The sequence below is a fragment of the Podarcis pityusensis genome, assembly GCF_964106645.2.
Source record: "Podarcis pityusensis genome assembly, chromosome: 16".
Classification (NCBI taxonomy): Eukaryota; Metazoa; Chordata; class Lepidosauria; order Squamata; family Lacertidae; genus Podarcis; species Podarcis pityusensis.
The window spans coordinates 12,954,509-12,972,764 of NC_138041.1; the positions used below are offsets into that span (position 1 = coordinate 12,954,509).

Consider the following 18,256-nt stretch of genomic DNA (forward strand, 5'->3'; position numbering starts at 1 on the left):
CTACGTTCCGCATCGGAAGTTGCGTCCGGCAAGGAAAGGAACAGTCCGCTTTCAGGCCGGAAGTTCTCGCTCGGGAGCGCGACGATGGCGTATAGGTCTCTCTTTTTCTTAGATCTGCGGTGCCTTCGCTACCCAGCGAATCCAATGGCCAGCGCGGCGTTCTCTTCTCTTCTCCGCCCCTCGGCAGGTTATAGACCACTTGGCGCAGGAGACAGACCGGGAGCATAGAGGCGGGCGGCTAGCGAGTCCGAGAAAGGTCGCCCCCTGGAGGGGAAGGGGTGGAGTTGCAGGAAATAGAAGGGAGTGACAAAGGCGATTTAGAGCCTGCAGAAAGGGATCAAAGAGCCTAAGGAAAGCGAAAAGTCCAACTCTTCCTGCTTCCAAATAAGTGCCAACCAGAGATGCCTGTAACAAAACCCCACAAGTCTTCTCCTGATGCCTCCCCGCCAGTATCCCTGAGATAGACTGACATTTGAAGGTAGACTGCCTCTGGCTGTGGAGGCTGAGTTTAGCTGTCATTAGTACAGTGGTACTTCGGATTACATACGCTTCAGGTTACAGACTCCGCTAACCCAGAAATAGTACCTCGGGTTAAGAACTTTGCTTCAGGATGAGAACAGAAATCGTGCTCCGGCGGTGCGGCAGCAGCAGGAGGCCCCATTAGCTAAAGCGGTGCTTCAGGTTAAGAACAGTTTCAGGTTAAGAACGGACCTCGGGAACGAATTAAGTACTTAACCCGAGGTACCACTGTAATATAGCTCTTCCTCTAGCTCCCTTCCTCCATGGGTAGGAAGCCATTGGAGCTAGTGGCCGGCCCTCACAACATATTGTAGTGTTGAGTTCCATGTATTTGCTTGAAGAAGTGCTTTCCTTGACTTCTTCTCAACTAGCTTCCAGTCAGTTTTGTGAGAGGATACCCCCCTTTCTAATCATTGTGGGACAGGAAGAAATAGATGGACTATCCATTTTCTTCTGTACGTATAGTGTTACAAACGTCTACCAAGTCATATCTTGGTTTACCCCCCCCCCCCTGTAAACCCCCCAAATGTTTTAGCTTAGCTTTCTTTGCAGGGAAAGTTCTTCAATGATCCGATCCTCTGGAAAACAACAAGGAGTCTTGTGGCATCTTTAAGGTGCTCCAAGGCTCTTTGTCCTTTTGGCGACAACAGTTTAGGAATCTGAGTAAACTTCAGGCTTCTTTCTCCATCTCCCGTTTTCTTACTCATAACAAATCAAATTATAATGAGGGGAAACAGCAAAACTTTGGAGTGCTACGAAGCTCTGAAACAAACAGAACACCCATATTGTCTTGCTAAACCTTACAAGAACCTTATAAGGTAGGACAGTATTATAACCCTTACATAGCAGACTGTGCAGGCTGAGGCTGAAAGAATTGCCTGCTGCCCAATTGCCTAAACAAATTGATAGAGCTCCCCACCCCACTGTGGGAAGAAAATAGATTTGACCCTTGGGTGTGTAATTAACAAAAGAATCAGCTGGATGCCTAGCTTCAAAACACAGGGCTTTGCACACTCTCCAGCAGGAGAGAGCCCCCAGCAAAGTTAAAAACAGTAAAGTGGGGGAATATGGACTGTGAGGCCCATATTGTCTGCTTTAGAGCTCTTTGCCCCTCTCTCTACCCTTCTTGCAATGAACAGACCACACACTATTAAGTAAGTTTAAAATACTTTACTTACTAAATCTAAAGGTCTGATTCATGAGTTGTTCCATGTAGCAGCAAGGAGAACACAACGAACAAAATACAGAATGTACAGTGGAACCTCGGTTTAAGAACAGTCCTGTTTACGAACTCTGCAAAACCGGAAGTAGTGTCCCGGTTTGCGAACTTCACCTCGGTCTAAGAACGGAAGCCGAACAGTGGAAGGTTACTGGCGACTGGAGGCCTCATTAGGGAAAGCGCACCTCGGTTTAAGAACGGTTTCTGTTTAAGAACGGACTTCTGGAACGGATTAAGTTTGTAAACCGAGGTACCACTGTAGTTTCAAACATGCATGTCCTGAGCTTGGAGAAAGTTCAGGAGAAATGTCCATCCTGGTCGTTTATATGGTGCAAAGAGAATGAGAGAAAAGAAAAGAAGCAGCTTCACATTCTCCCTCACGGATTCTGGGTCTGAGAACTCTGTGATCTTAACCCCTTTGGGCGCCAACTAGCACTCATATGTAGTTATGTTTGAATGCAGTTTCCTCCAGCCCACCCCCAACTCCCCTGTGAGGAAAGGTTACAACATTGAGACTTTTTAGGGGAGACATGATCACAGTGTCTAAAATCATGCATTGTGTGGAGAAAGCGACAGAGAGATGTTTTTCTCCCTCATGACACTAGGGTAGAATCTACACACATATAAAAATTATGTGAAAATGCTTTTTTAAAAAACATTTTCAATATATATATTGAATTTGCCACTAGCTCACCATCGCCATCTAGTGTCACATTTGTATAATTCACTTAAAACGTTATATTTGCAGCTGTATAGCTGAGTCCTAGAACGTATGGACATCCAGTTCAGCCAAATGTTGGAAAATTCATGACTGGGAAAAATAAGGACTTCTCCACCCAGCACCAAGTTAAATTGTGGAATTTGCTACTGCAAAATGTAGTAATAGTCACCATTTCCTAGATAAATTGTGAAAATGCTGGACTAGATAGGCCTTTCGCCTGATGCGGCAGAGCTCGTATGTTTTTGCCCTTTGTGGTGCGCTTGGTCCAAATTTGGCCCCTCGTACAGCTTTGCAATCTGCTGTGTAAAGCTTGGCCCTTAGAACCCAGATGCCAACGTAATTTAAGCCGAAGGGGATATACTGGAGGAAATGCTATTCTTGAACTTTGTCAACTGCTGAGCACACCAATGGCACTAGATTGGAAAATAATAATAATGACAACAACTTAATGTCACATTTGCCTCCGTTAATAGTGACACAATGGCCAGAAGTGCAACAAATAAAGCTCACCTGTTGCTACCAATCCCGGCCATACCTGTTGAATTCATACCCTAGGCTAGGGGAGGCTGCCTTCCAAATTCCAAATGTTGCTAGACTCCAACTCCCATCAGCCACTGCGGGCCAAGCCAATAGTCAGGGGTGATGGGAATTGGAGTCTACACCTGAAGGGGCACAGCTTAGCCACGCTTGTAGGCACAGGAGTCTTGTCAGGTGAAAACTGACAACCCGGACCCAAACTTGACAGTTCACACAACCCAATGGGCAGCTTGTAGTTGTGGTTTTCCTGCAAGTCTTTCAGCAAGGGCAAACCGCATCTCTCTTCAACCATGCTTAGCTCCAAACTCAATCTACCTAAACAGGGATGAACTGATGTGTTGAGTTAGTGTTTTAAACTGTTTTTAGCTTGTTGATTTTAATAAAATTTTGAATTTTTAAAAATACCAGTTTTTAACTTTGTCTTTTATTGGTATGTTTTCGCAAGCCACTTTAGAGAGTCTCCTTACAATCAAATAACACAAGCTCTGTTAAATAAATCAATAAGCTTATTGCATCTTCTGCCTCAAGCTTCTTCAGCTCCCTGTCAACCCAATTAAAGTTGCCAACTTATTTACTGTCCCCTGCGCCTGTGCTCAGCCAGCACACATTAGCCAATAACGCTGCTGATATCTGCGCAGCAAATCAGTGGTCATATGAGGACTTCTGCAGATAAAGCTGTTGCTAACAGCACAAGAGCAGGCTGTGCTGTGCCTGTTTCCCCCTCCCCTCCCTTCTGGTCAGTTGGCAACCCCAAAACCCCTTTGATTGTGTTGATCAGTCCTCTATCCCTTACAGTTAGGATAGAAAGTCTGTGGCCCTCTGGATTTTGCTGGACTCCAGCTCCCATCAGCCCCAGCCAGCATTACCAGTGCTTAGGGAGGAGAGGAACTGTAGTTCTACGGAATCTGTAGGGCCACAGATTCCTCATCTCTGCCCTACAACATACTGAAAATATGGGCCCCAAAGAGGGTTGATCTCTCCACATTTGTTGTTCCTAGCTAAGCTCCCATGTCTTCAAACCCTGCCACGTAGGCAGAAATGCAACAAGGGAAGCTTTTCATAGCAGTGCATCTCTGTATGCTTCACCTGTTGGATTTCTTCATATTTTACACCTGCCACAGAGAGATGTGTCAGAAGGGCGGAGAATGGTAACTCTCCAAAACTCCATCTAGGAATCTCCATAATGTATTGACCCATTTACCTGCTTGTGCATTCCTCTAGAATGTGCATTAGGGATATCGAGGATACATTTAAAGCACATGACTTCCCCACAAACAAATCTGAGAACTGTAGTTTGTCCCTTATAGGGCCCCAAAATTCTCAGCACTTCTAAAAAGCTACAGTTCCCAGGATTTGTTGTTGGGGGGAAACGTGCTTTATTCCGGAGTCGTCACTTTAAAGCCTATTCACACACACACGAGCTGTAGTTTGTTAAGGGTGCTGGGAACTGTAGCCCTCTCCGTGGGGGAGGGGTAAACTACAGTTCCCAGGATTCTTTAGTGGGTGGAATAATGTGCTTCAAATGCATGATGTATACTCAGAGAACCTGCAACAGCTAAAAAAGAATCGGACTGAACGGAAGGCTTGTTTGAAGGGCCAGGGGCCACGGGGAAGCCCCTTCCTCTCATTCCCCCAATTTTCCCCTCCCCCCACTTTCCAAAATCTTGCGCCAGCAGCAGGGGGCCGCGTTAGGGACCTGGTTATGTAGGCTTTAAAAAAAATACACCTTAAATACGGATATATGGATATATATATAGCTTAGGGGACAAAACAATACAACGAGGAAGAACCGGGCTAGGGATGCTTTGAGACACTTTTTTGGGGGGAAGGGGTGTCCAGCGAATCACCCCCTCTCCTCCCCTCCCCTCTTTTTCTCTCTTCCCTCCCCCCTCAGCTGCAAAAATAGAGCACGTCCCCTTTAAATTTACCCAGGAGCCCTTAAAGGAGCCCCAGGGGCCCCGGGGGGAAAGGCATCCCCACCCTGCTAACCGGAGCCTGCCTGGCTCTGCTCCTTCTTCTTTTTCGGCCGTGGAAACGGAGCCTTGATGCAAGTCGATTAGAAGCGGTGGGAGGGAGAAAAAATTGCAATTTATCCATATATATTTTTATTTTAAGAAATCGGGGGTTGGGGGGGGGGAAGGGGGGAATATTGCAACGGATCCGAGAGAATCCACAGCGAAGCCGGGAAGGTTATTTGTGTGCATCGAGGTGGGGGGTGGAGATGAATCCCTAGGCAGGGAGGGAGGGAGCCAAGCATGGAGGAGCCCCCCAGCCTTTGCATCAAGCTCGAGCCCCAGGATCCAGGTGAGTACAAAAGGCCCCCTCTTGGGGGGGGATATATGCACGCGCCCCCTCCTCTTTTCCACGCCACCTGCTGGTCGTGTGTGAGTTGGAGAGTGGCACCCCCCCGGAAAAAAATACCTGGTCGGTGTTGGTAGGGGTGTGTTTGTTGTGGGGGGTGTTGCAAGTTTGCCCAGCTGGGCAGGGAGAAGGAAGTCGGGTGGGGGGGCGGGTGGAGGAAGAGCGATGGCCCCTTTAAGATCCCCCCCTCCCCGCCTTCCTCCATCTTCCTGGGCACTTCAGCCCTGGACGGATTCCTGCCTCTCCCATTCAAAAAAATAGCGACGAGGGATTGAGCACAAAAGGAAACCGAGCTGCCAAGAATCAAATGACGTGGAAAGGGGGGAGCCCTCTCTCCCTGAAGGGGTGTGTGTGTGTCCTCACCCTTGAAGATCAGGAAGACGTCGGGGGAGTTTGGCTCTCCTCCTTTGGGGAAACCCCTCCCCCCCCCCCCCCCCGGTTTGGACAAACCCCTCTCAGCCCCCAGGTGTGGTTTTGTGGACCTGTCACTTTGACAGGTCCTGCTGCCCATTTGAAACCAGCCCCTTCCAGTGTTGTATACAGCACCCCTCTCTTTTCCTCCACACCCCTGTAAAGTCTGTTACTCCTGCTTTGCAGGGGGTTGGACTAGATGACCCTGGTGCCCCTTCCAACCCTATGGTTCCACTACTTCAACCTTGCTTTCACAAAGTGACACAACATCTTTGCTTCCTGGTCAGCAAGTCTTGCACCACCGCCCCTACCCCAACCGTTCCCCCCCCCCCGTCAAAACAGTTACAGTGGTACCTCGGGTTACAGATACTTCAGGTTACAGACTCCGCTAACCCAGAAATAGTACCTCGGGTTAAGAACTTTGCTTCAGGATGAGAATAGAAATCGTGCTCCGGCGGTGCAGTGGCAGCAGGAGGCCCCATTAGTTAAAGTGATACCTCAGGCTAGGAACAGTTTCAGGTTAAGAATGGACCTCCGGAATGAATTAAGTTCTTAACCAGAGGTACCACTGTACACTGTATCTTCCTTGCAGCCGGGGACCTGTGTTGTTAATCCGTTGTGCTGATCCTAACTACCACCATCACCCTTACTCTCAGCAGCTCTTTAATTCTTTTTTTAAAACGCCAAATAGGAAGAGGTTTTGTCGTAATCTCCACTCATTATTATTACTATTATTGAAGGCGAGTGTTTGTGTCTCCCCAGAAGAGTCGCTGTTCCCAGAAGAGGCGGCCGATTCGCAAAGCAGCGGCGAGCTGCGCTCCGGACACGCCCTGCGGCCCTCTGGGAACGGCCTCGTGCGAGGGACCGCCGTCAAGGACCCCTCTGCCCTCCTCTCCGGAGGGCGCAAGTACTCGGATCACTGCGAGGAGCGGGCGTCGAGGCCCGGCAAGAGCCGCATCCCCGGGCGCGACCACCGGCGCTACTACCATGAGCACTGGAGGGCAGAGTACCTGATGGACTTCAACGCCGCCCGGCATGGCATGATTTGCATGGTCTGCGGCAGCTCTCTGGCCACCCTCAAGCTCAGCACCATCAAAAGGCACATCCGCCAGAAGCACCCCTACTCCCTGGCCTGGAGCGCCCACGAGAAGGAGGTCATCATGAACAGCTGGGACGCCCACCTGGGCCTTGAGGCAGAGAGCGACGGAGCCAGAGAGCACCCCAACGCGCCCGAGGCTCAGGAGGGGGGCCACGGTAGGGGGGCCTAAGTTCACTGGTTTGTGGATCATCTTAATCGTAGCCATGGATAGCCTTATCCTTTGTTTGTTTGTAATCATTTTTATTGATTTTCCAATAAAGACAGCCAATCAACATGCCCACATCATAATCTATTTAAAAACAAAAAACTAAAATAAAAAAGGCCAAATTGTAATCCAAATTTTAATTATTAATTTTTCCGCGCTCCCCATAGTCTGGACCTCTGAAGCATATCTCCAAATCTTCAGTCCTGCCTCCTCTCGTTGTTTTCGTATTTTCCACATCCCGACCTTAACGCTTTAAAGTTCTTCATCCCTGGGTCTGCGATTCTCAGTCATGTCAAAAATCATACAGTGGTGCCCCACAAGACGAATGCCTCGCAAGACGAAAAACTCGCTAGACGAAAGAGTTTTCCGTTTTTTGAGTCGTTCCGCAAGACGAATTTCCCTATGGGCTTGCTTCGCAAGACAAAACGTCTTGCGAGTTCTTGCGAGTTTGTTTCCTTTTTCTTAAAGCCGCTAAGCCGTTAATAGCCGCTAAGCCGCTAATAGCCGTGCTTCGCAAGACGAAAAAACCGCAAGACGAAGAGACTCGCGGAACGGATTAATTTCGTCTTGCGAGGCACCACTGTATATGATTTATGATGCCTTATCCTCTGTTTGTTGATCTAATCCCACCTCCTTTTTTAATATTGTCAGAAATGGTATATTTTTCTTCAGTGACTATATTTGTTTTTTGGCCATAAAATTGTTACTTGAACAGATGACAAAACCTTCAAAAAACCCCTGACAACTAAATTTTTATATAGGTTTCATTGAAAAAGAGAGTTTTGTTTCTAGTGTTTGTGGAACTTCAGATATGCGGCACAAAATGTTTATTAATTCTCCAAAAATATTCCAAAACATTTATCATCATATCCTCTCCCCAAAAAAATTCAGCATAGATTTCTTACTGGCTTCCCGCCCCCCCCCCTTTCCTGATGTTTGTTTTCCACTTCTTTTTCTTAGCTGTTTTACAGTACATGTGTTTCTGTTATCTAAACTTTGCTATCCTAGTTCTTTCAGTAATCCACTGTTTATATTTCAATTCCTGCCCGCAACTTCATGTTTGGATGATACTTTGATAGATAATCCTGACAACTAAATTGCTTAACATAGTGAGAGGGTTGGACTTGCACTGTGGAGACCGAGGATATAAGCGTGTCCCCCAAATGCTGTTTGACTCCCATCATTCCCAGCCATCTTACCGAGTTGTTGGGGATGAATGGAGTTGAAGTCCAACAGCAAAGGTTTTCTGCTAAGTCGGGCCGTCACCTCTTTCTAGCTCAATATTGTTTACATCACGGGCGGGGAGCCTCCAGCCTGTGGGCCAATCCTGGCCTCCCAGGGGTGGGTTGGTTCTGATTTGGTCAGTGATGTCATTTCCCTCAAGCCACGCCCACTTGCTAATCAGCTGGTGGAATCAGCTGAGAAGTTTCCCATTCTGCAGTTTCCCATTCTGCCAGTTTCCCATTCTGCACTGAATGGCAACAGCTTTCTAGGCTTTCAGACAGGGAATCTTTGCCAGCCCTGCCTGAGAAAGCCATTGGGAATTGAACCTTGTGGATGAAAGACAAGATGATCTCTGTTTTCCCTCCCTGGGGACCCATGCAGCTTTTTTTACACTTGGATATTTCTTTCATCCTTCCTTTTTTAATAAAAAAAAATACATTAAGTGGCCATCCCAAGCAGATAAGGAGGTTTTATTTTTATCTTTTTGTGAAGATTTTTAATTTAATTTTATAGTGTATATAAAAGTGAACAGATGAAAATTAAAAGATGAAAAGCAAAACGATAAAACAGGCATGCAGAATAAGTGCAATTGTACATGGGTTAAAAACAAAACAAAGCCCAAGTAAATATTGTCATGATCTGATTATCATAGTTCCAGATTTGCCAAGGTGGTAACGGGGGTTATCGTGAAAATGACGGTTCCCTTGTATATGTCATAAAGGAGTGCCAAATCATATGTCTGGAGGTTCTAGGCTTGTCAAAATCTCAAATTATGTGTGATTTCCCCCCATTTATAGCTGTATTCCAGAGTGGGTGGTACCAAGTGTTTAGCATAATATTTTGGGCTATTTCCCCCCTGAGTTTCAATTACTATTCGAGCTGCCACAATCATATATATAAGACCAATTCTTTTTTTCCCTTTTCTTAATTAATTTATTATTAATGTTGCAATACATATATGAAATCTTTACATATTGCTACATATACATTATATTCGTAAATTCACATTTCACATGTGAAAATGTGAAATATAAGACCAATTCTTCTGACACTTTATCTTACATTGTAGATATCAGTAACATTAATTTTGGACATCAGACAATAGTTTATTTAATAATGTTCATCATCTCTGACGAAATTAGATTCCGAAAAGCAGACAAGAAGGTTCACCTGCTCTCCACCTGCCTTGCTTCTGTACAGGTGGAGAATTTCCGCTGAGTAGCAGCCGCAGGAGGCGCCGTGGCCCAGGACCCCTCTCCTCTCGTGGGGGGCGACGGCCCTCCGGCCTGGCCTTGAAAGCCTCTCCGGGAGGGGAAGAGCAGAACTTGGAGCGCTACCTGAAAGAGTCCCTGCAGAGCTGGTTCCAGTCTGAGTTCCTGATGGACTATGACCCTCAGGGCAACCGCCTCTTCTGCATGATGTGCGGCTCCTCACTGCCCAGCCTCAACTTGGACGACATCAAGAGGCACGTCATGGACGCTCACCCCAGCTCGCTTGGCTTCAGCCCCGCCGAGAAGGCCAGCATCCTGGAGACTTGGAACGCCCGGGCCGTGGTCCCGCCAGCCGAGGGCACAGGAGAGGCACCAGTGGGTGAGGCAGGAAACAGGCAGAGGGCGGGAGGGGAGGGCCGGAAGCAGAGCGCCGGAATTAGAACGATATTTCAGCAGGCCTGCAAATGACATGATTGTGCAGGTGGCGGGGAAGTAAATTATTAAATACAGTCGTGCCTTGGTTGACGGACGCCTTGCGACTTGAACATTTTGGCTCCCAAACGCTGCAAACCTGGAAGTGAGTGCTCCGGTTTGCGAACGTTCTTTGGAACCCAAATGTCCAACGCGGCTTCTGATTGGCTGCGGGAGCTTCCTGCAGCCAATTGGAAGCCGCGCCTTGGTTTCCAAACATTTTGGAAGTTGAACGGACTTCCAGAACAGATTCCATTCGACTTGCAAGGTACCACTGTAAATGGAGAATGCGGAGGGTGAAGAAACTGGTGGAAGAGGCTGTCTGAGACCTTGTGAAGGCCACACGGGATTTCGCATGACCTTCGCAGAGCCCAGTAAGCAAGGCAGAGGGCTTGGAAAACTCATTCTGCGCCAGTTTTTCCTGTCACGGAAATAGTTTTTAAGCCACCAGCCTTTCTTCCCAGGCTCTGGGAAGGCTGCTTGAACTCTCAGGAAGGGTGTGGACCACCCAGAGCATTTCTGAGGCCTCAAACGACTTTCCCCTTCCCGGAGTCCAGAAAGGTAGGATTGGTTGTACAGAGGGGGGGTTCCAGTTATCTTCATGACTTTGCACGATTTTGTATCTGCTCATGGATCCCTAGAGCGTAAGCCCCGCATAAGTTTTGGGCCTGCTGTGTTGGTTCTCTGAATCAGGCACCGTACTTAAAATCGAGGAGCTCCTGTCTGTAGCTTCTTCTTGAAGGAAATCCTGGGATACATGCTAGTGACCAAGGATAAGGGAACCTGGTGTGGTCTGTATGGTACAGAACTCCAGTTCCCAGCAGCCACAGCCAATGGTCAGGGGGAGGGCCAAACAGCAGGTGCGAACAGGCAGCTCATTTCTCCAAATCCTTGTGTAATCAGAAAGTGAGGCATCCAGCAGTCTCTTGTGGGAGGGAGAGCGGAACCAAGAGTTGCGCAAGTACAAAACAGATAAGTGAGTGCAGACTGAGCATGCTCAGTGGGCACAGAATCCTGGTGAGTGGCAAAACCCGGAAAATCAAAGATAGGCGTGCGGAATGGAGTGTCCTCAAAACGGGGATGGCTTGCGAGTTGGAAACAAACTGACTTGTTCTGCCTTGAACCTTTGGTGCATCTAGCTCAGTATTGTCTCCTCTATCTGTACTATACATTTCAAAGCAGTATCATGCCACTTTAAACAGCCATGGCTTCTCCCCCCACCCAAAAAAAATAAAAATATCCTGGGAGTTATAGTTTGCTAAAGGTGCTGAGAATTACTGAGCGAACCCCCTTGTCACAGAGCTACACTTTCCGTCTCTTCCTGGGGAATTCTGCGAATTGTAGCACTGTGAGAGGAATAAGGGTCTCCTAACAAATCCTAGCACTCTTAACATGTCACTGTTCCCAGAACTACAAAGGGGTAGTCGTTACTGCGGATGAATTGGCTCAGAGCAGAGGATGCAAAGTGAGGCACATAGAGAGGGCAAGACCAGAACCTTGGCAGTGCTACGCACAGGTTCTGCTTTATGAACGAGAAACAGCGAACATTCACCTGTTCAAACATGAGGAATGACTACCCAAACGTCGCTAGACACATCACAGATTCAGATACTTGAACAGAGAGCATCTTCTACTTCCTTGCTTGCCGTTTGCTGGTTGGTGGAGCAATGAAGTGAGTGAGTGAGAGATCAGACAAATCAGAGCATTTTTTCTGTTTTTCGGTGGGAGGTCAAAATTCGAAATTAGAATTTTTCAAAAATTAGGGGAAAAAATCAAAATTGGAAATTTCCTCACAGGACTCAATGGAAATCATTGACTCCTTATGCAAACGCTTGGCTAACGATCGATTTGCAGGGAACACTGTGTGTTTGGTAAGCAGGACCTTTGTGTAATTAAATCCGTCCTCTTGTCCTCCCACCCTTTCCCACTCCTTCCTGGATCCACCCCAGAGGCAGAGTCTGAGCCATCCCCTCAGGACCTGAGGAAGAAGGAGGTGGACCCCCCCACATCCCCAGACCAGCCTGCTGGCGAGGACGGCTCCGAGGAGGCTGGTGCTTGGGACTCGGAAGAGAGCGGCCTTCCTGCCCCGGCCCGGGGGAGGGACCACCGCCGCTACTTCCAGGAGCACTGGCGGGTGGAGTACTTGATGGACTACAACGGGTCGCGCCACGGCCTGGTGTGCATGGTGTGCGGGAGCTCCTTGGCCACGCTCAAGATGAGCACCATCAAGAGGCACATTCAGCAGAAGCACCCGGACTCCACCCAGCTGAGCCACCACGTCAAGGCCCTCATCGTGGAGGAGTGGAACCAGAAGGTGGCCCGCCTGGCGGACGCGGAAGACTCCTTGCCCGAAACAGACGGCGAGGCAGACAAAGGTAAGGGGCAGGCGGGGTTTGAAAGCCCCCTGGTGCATTTTGCTCCTGGTATAATAATAAAAATAAAAATACCTTTATTATTATTTTTCAGCCAGCTAGCCCTGGTGATTATCTAATGCTTATTAGGTGGATTTCCCCTAAATTGATTTATGAACTTTGAATTTTATTGTTATTCATGTTTTTATACTGCATTTTATGCTGCTTTTACAACTAAATGTTTTAAATTTGTTGTTAGCCGCCCTGAGCCCAGTTTTTGAACCCGGAAGGGCAGGGTATAAATAAAAAATTATTATTATTATTTATTATTTAATGAAATTTATTATTATTATTTATTATTTAATGGCATTGTTCAACCTGTGTACAATGAAATTAAACGAGCCTCCCGCCCCCAAACACTCAATCTCTTATTGAACAACACACTACCTGGTGCAGGTCTCATTGTGACTACGTGGAGATTTCAGGCTGGAGAATTGGAAGAGATCACAAGGGTCATCTAATGCTCCCCCTTCAGTGCTGGAATCCACCCCCCCCCCATTGTGGGGCTTACACCCACGACCCTGAGATTAAGAGCTTGATGCTCTGCTGACTGAGCTATCCCAGCTGCTCCCTGACGTGCCAGGGGAAAACATTCAAAATGTGCTTGTGCGCCTGCAGGCTATAGCGGTACAGTCCCGCCTCTGGATCCTACTCCCCAATTTCTGCCTTGTTTTTTCTGTGTGAATATGCTTCCTATATGCTTCCTACGATATAGGATATGCATATATGAATATGTTTCCTACGACAAAAAATGGGTTTGATAGGCAAACTAAACCCTCCAGACGTTTTGGGACTACAACTCCCATGATCCCTAGCTAACAGAACCAGTGGTCAGGGATGATGGGAATTGTCGTCCCAAAACATCTGGAGGGCCGAGTTTGCCTATGCTTGGGTTAGATTATCATAAAAAATGGGTGGGGCTCTTTCACGGAGGGCAGTATAGTAGCAGGGCTGTTAACAGGAAAGCTAAAAGACATGGCACATAAGGAAAAGGGATTGAGGAGAGAGGAGGAAAAAGACAGCACTTGGACTCCCAGCTTCATGGTTTCCCAGGTGCTTTATTTCACAGTTCAGCATACAGTTTAATAAGAGTAATAGTGATAATAATTAAATATAAATATATAAATACGACAGTCCTAAGTTGCGGAGATATTTGATAACTCCTGGCTGGACTGTGATCTCCCCGCTGTTGTTCTTCTGTTCCTCCAGTGGAATCTCAGCAGGCTTGCAACCCCCCTTTGTCCCCTGAGGAATCTCAAGAGGGCGGGACAATGCCTGCAGGAGAGGAAGAAGATGAGGAAGAGGCCCCCGCAGCAGGAAGACTAGCTCCCTCTCAGCAATCCTCGGAGGCTGCGTCTTCGCTGGCCGGTGCCCCGTCCCGGCGGGGTCAGCGCCGGAACTACCAGCCGCGCTGGAGGGTAGAGTACCTGATGGATTACGACGAGCAGCGGCACGGGCTGGTGTGTATGGTGTGCGGGGGCACGTTGGCGACCCTTAAAGTCAGCACCATCAAGCGGCACATCCTTCAGGTCCACCGGTTCTCCCTGGAGTTTACGGCGCTGGAGAAACAGACCATCCTCGATGCTTACGCCGAAAACGGGCCGGCTCAGAATCCCAGGCACCTGGGCACAAAGACCTCCCCCAGCCCGGACTCTGAGCCTGCCGACGTCAAGCCAAGTGTCCAGGGTGCAGGGAAAATGGGGTTTGGTTACAATTTGCCGGTATGTACGGTGTAGCCTGCGGACGTGGACTGCCCTCATGGTGACAGGGTGGACTCCGTTGACCGACGAACTCAACTTGTTTGTTTTCCTCCCCACCCCTTCCTCCTATGGATGGCAGAATTCCCTTTTGGAATTCTCAGGTTTCGGAATTCTGCGACTGGAATCGGATAGTGCAGAATTCTGCAACTGGAAGTGAATAATGCAGACGCCGGGGAAGTCTTGTTTTGCTTTGTCTTTGTTTCTCTCTCTGCACAGCATCCGTTTTGATTTGCATGTTCTGTTCTAGTGACAAAGGGTTTCTTAAAGGTGTTTTCACCTCCCCACCCCCAAAGTCCCTTTTCTCTGCACCTGGATTTTTTGTGCTCCCAACTATTTTGGTAAGGTTTCGGAAAGGTAGGTGGGGTGGCGGGGGGGGGGGGGGGGAGCTTCGGTATTTTCTGAAGTGAGGAAGGTCTGTAAGAGCACTGTCGTGGGGGGCAAGTGCACTTAATCGAGCCCCGAGGCCTGGAGGTTTCTGTGGGAAGCAAAGTTGCTGCTACTGTAAGGTGGGGCATCTATTTTTTCAGCCAGAGGGCTGCCTTCCCTTCTAGGGGTGTTTGGCAGTGGTGGGCGGAGCCAGAGCCAAAAATGGGAGGAGCAACACAGGTAAATGCTTCCTGAGGTTCTCCCACCCTGCTCCAAGGCATCAAGGGTCAGGTGGTTTGATAGGTAGGCCTCCCCTTCTGGTCTGGGAGGCTGTTTGGGCCAGGCCTCAGCTGAGCCACATCCAGCTGCCCTACCTGCGAAATAGATGACATGAGACATGGTGGAGGTAAATATGTCATTCGGCCAGAGGAGGGTTTGCAGTTGCCAGAACCCTGCTGTGCCCTGTTTTTTTTTTTGCAAGCCGCCCACCCCAAGCAGGTAATCATTGGCACTTTGTGGCCTGTTCCTTTACCCACACGATCACCTGACGCCATTGCGACACCAAGCGGTTGACGGGTAGCTGCCCACTGTGACCTGCCCGCAGGTAGGTGGGTGGTAAGATCCAGTTCCTCCCTCGCAAGCTGTGCCACGAATAATTCCCATGTCCTCCACAAGTGCCTAGGCCCCGAATTGCGGGTGTGCATCATATAACCGAAGGGTGAACAAATTACAGCCCTTGCCCCCATCCCATCCCTAGAATATTGCAGAACTCCTAGTAAGAGGCCTTCCTGCTTGATGCAGCATAGGCCGTACTTAATATACCATGTTAAAATATTTGAAACGAGGAGTTGGGCTTGTTGTGAGCATTTCCCCTGCGATTGCACTTAAGATGGCCATTTTGGACTCTCAGATGAATTGAGCAACTCAGCACTTCCTGGATTGTACTATGCCAGGTTCTGGGGCGGGGGTGGGAACCCTGCTACATAGGAAAATGCTAGGTTGAATCTGTCATGTGCTAACTTTCTACATGCAGGTAGGTCTCCCCCCAATCCTACCTACAATGGAACAGTCCAGAAAAGTCACCTTGAGGAGCTGCTGACAGCGTCCCTATATCCTGACTTGCGTTCTGTCATTGGGTTTTAATTTTGACCCTTGTCTTTCCGGGTCCCTAGCCCTAAAAGCTCTTACTCTGGTGTAAGTGAATTAGGAGGACGTGGACTACTTTATTTGCTGTTGGTCTTCCTCGTAAAAAGATGTGAATTGACATAGGACACTCACCTTTTCTCGGTCTGTTTGCTCCCAATGAACAGGTGCTGAGCAAGTTTCAGTAGCCAAGGACCCAAGTTCAACTCCCAGCACCTGCAGGTAGGGCTGGAAGAGAACCCAGAACCCTGGAGAGCTGCTGCCAATCAGTGTAGACAGCACTGAGCTAGATGGACCCAAAGGTCTAACGCTGTATAAGGCAGCTTCCTGTGATCAAGGCGTATTTCCCCCTTTCCAATACAATCCCACTTCAAAACAAACAGCTGCATCTGTAGGTCTCAAGAGGACAATGTATGCTCCACCCAAATTTATCTGTCTAAAAAGCTTAGAATTATGCAAGATGTGGGGTGTTTGCCATGCTTGGCCTACTCAGAAGAGACCCAGTGAAGTTTACAGACATGACTAACTCACGTTTGTTAATTTCATTGGGTCTGCTCTATGTAAGGACAACCCTTGGGTTTTCCCAAAATGGATTTTATTTTTATTTTTAAAAAACAACAGCAGCACTATTTGTAGCAGAAATGCCAAAACAGGGTTGGATCAGGGTTTCTTCAGCTTTTTTGGACTACAGTTCCCATCATCTTCCGTGACCACTGGTCCTGCTAGCTAGGGATGGGAGCTGCAGTCCAAAAACAGCTGGAGACCCAAGTTTGGGAAACCCTAGGTTAGATGAGGGGATGCGGGTGGCGCTGTGGGTTAAACCACAGAGCCTAGGACTTGCCATCAGAAGGTCGGCGGTTCGAATCCCCGCGACAGGGTGAGCTCCCGTTGCTCGGTCCCTGCTCCTGCCAACCTAGCAGTTCGAAAGCACGTCAAAGTGCAAGTAGATAAATAGGTACTGCTCCGGCGGGAAGGTAAACGGCATTTCCGTGCGCTGCTCTGGTTCACCAGAAGTGGCTTAGTCATGCTGGCCACATGACCCGGAAGCTGTACGCCAGCTCCCTCGGCCAATAAAGCGATAAACCCCAGAGTCGGCCACGACTGGACCTAATGGTCAGGGGTCCCTTTACCTTTTTAGGTTAGATGGAATTAGGAGACTAAAGAAATGGGGTTGGTAAACCTTTTGCACTTTGCCTTCCGGCAGCGGGGACCCTAGTTCAGTAGCAGAGAATCTGCTTGGCATGCAGAAAATCCCAGATTTAATCTCTGGCGTTTCCAGGCAGGGCTGAGAGACACCTTGCCCAAAAAACGTAACTGTTGCTTCCAGTCAATGTTGGGAATTCTGAGCAAGATAGACCAATGGTTTGATTTGGAGCTTCCAGTTTATCAATAGACCCTTTAACTCAAGAGGCACGAGGACTGGAATCTTCACTATCTTTTTAGGGAAATGCGGTTGCTCAGTGATGGAACACCTGCTTTCCATTTGGAATATTGCAGGTTCATTCTCCACCATAAAGGGGCTGGGAAAGATCTGTGCTCCAGACTGAAGAGGGTCTGTGGTTGAGATGGGCGGCTCTAGGCCAAAGGAACAGCCTGATTTCAGCTGTGTTATGCTGGTTGAGTTGCTGAGCCTCTGCCCTGCACAGGCCATGTGTCCAGAGTTAGTGGTGACCAGATGCGTTAGAAATAAATGAGGGCTAGAAACTGAATTTAAAAAGAGCCTACAGCCATATATCAAAAAAAGCAGGGACAAGAAAAGCCGCACTTACAATCCAATTTGCTGATCCTTGCTGGAAATTAGAGCCAGAGAATTGGAAGGGACCACGAGGATCATCTAGTCCAACCCCCTGCAATGCAGGAATCTTTTGCCCAATGTGGGGCTCAAACCCACGACCCTGAGATGAAGAGTCTCGTGCTCTACTTTAATTCCATTTAAAGGAATGTCCCCCCCCCCCCGCAGAGTTCCTTTCCCCCACCCAAGGTGAAAGTAGGAGTCACATTTTTTGCACAGCTGTTCTCCTTCAATCCCATCTTTCTGAATCAATAGCTTGGTCCTTTTTGTAGCTATCCTTGTGAAACGTGAACTCCGAGGTAAAATTTCAATAATGCCCGTTATGACCTTGTGACTGTATTGGAACCTCATCCGTGTCTCTTGTGAAAAGGTGTTTTGCATTAATATGGAGGGTTTTTAAAAAATATTATATAAATATATATATATATAAGCACTAAGTTTTGTAAAACAGGTTATGTCAATAAATCCTAAAAAAATGATGCTATTTTAAAATGCAACCTAAGGCTCTGGGCTGGCTGTTTGTTTTTAATTAAAACCTGGGATGCCTTTTAGATTTTAATATTTTCCTCGATTAAGAACAGGGGTTCCTAAACTGTGGTCTTTGGACCATCAGCAGTCTGCAAGATTTCTTCGGGTGGCCTGCATCGTCTGTAAAACACAATTACGGTACAAATCGCACAGCACATTACAGTGGCTGCAATAGGCAGAAAAAAACATCTTTAAAGACAAACAGACATTTTCAAGTGGTCCGTGGGAAAAATAATGGGAACCAATGTAAAGCTTTTTTGGGGGTGAGAGGGACCTGT

At 48.0% G+C, this 18,256-nt stretch overlaps 1 protein-coding gene across 1 annotated transcript; it reads left to right on the forward strand.

Annotated features, from left to right (window-relative positions):
• Nucleotides 1-4,789: 4,789 nt before the first annotated feature.
• ZFTA (zinc finger translocation associated) lies at nucleotides 4,790-17,947 on the forward strand. The gene is made up of 5 exons (XM_080985704.1): nucleotides 4,790-5,300; nucleotides 6,531-7,022; nucleotides 9,497-9,886; nucleotides 11,928-12,353; nucleotides 13,599-17,947. The coding sequence occupies exons 1-5, from the start codon at nucleotides 5,252-5,254 to the stop codon at nucleotides 14,123-14,125; spliced, it is 1,884 nt and encodes a 627-aa protein (XP_080841830.1). The 5' UTR covers nucleotides 4,790-5,251; the 3' UTR covers nucleotides 14,126-17,947.
• Nucleotides 17,948-18,256: the final 309 nt, after the last annotated feature.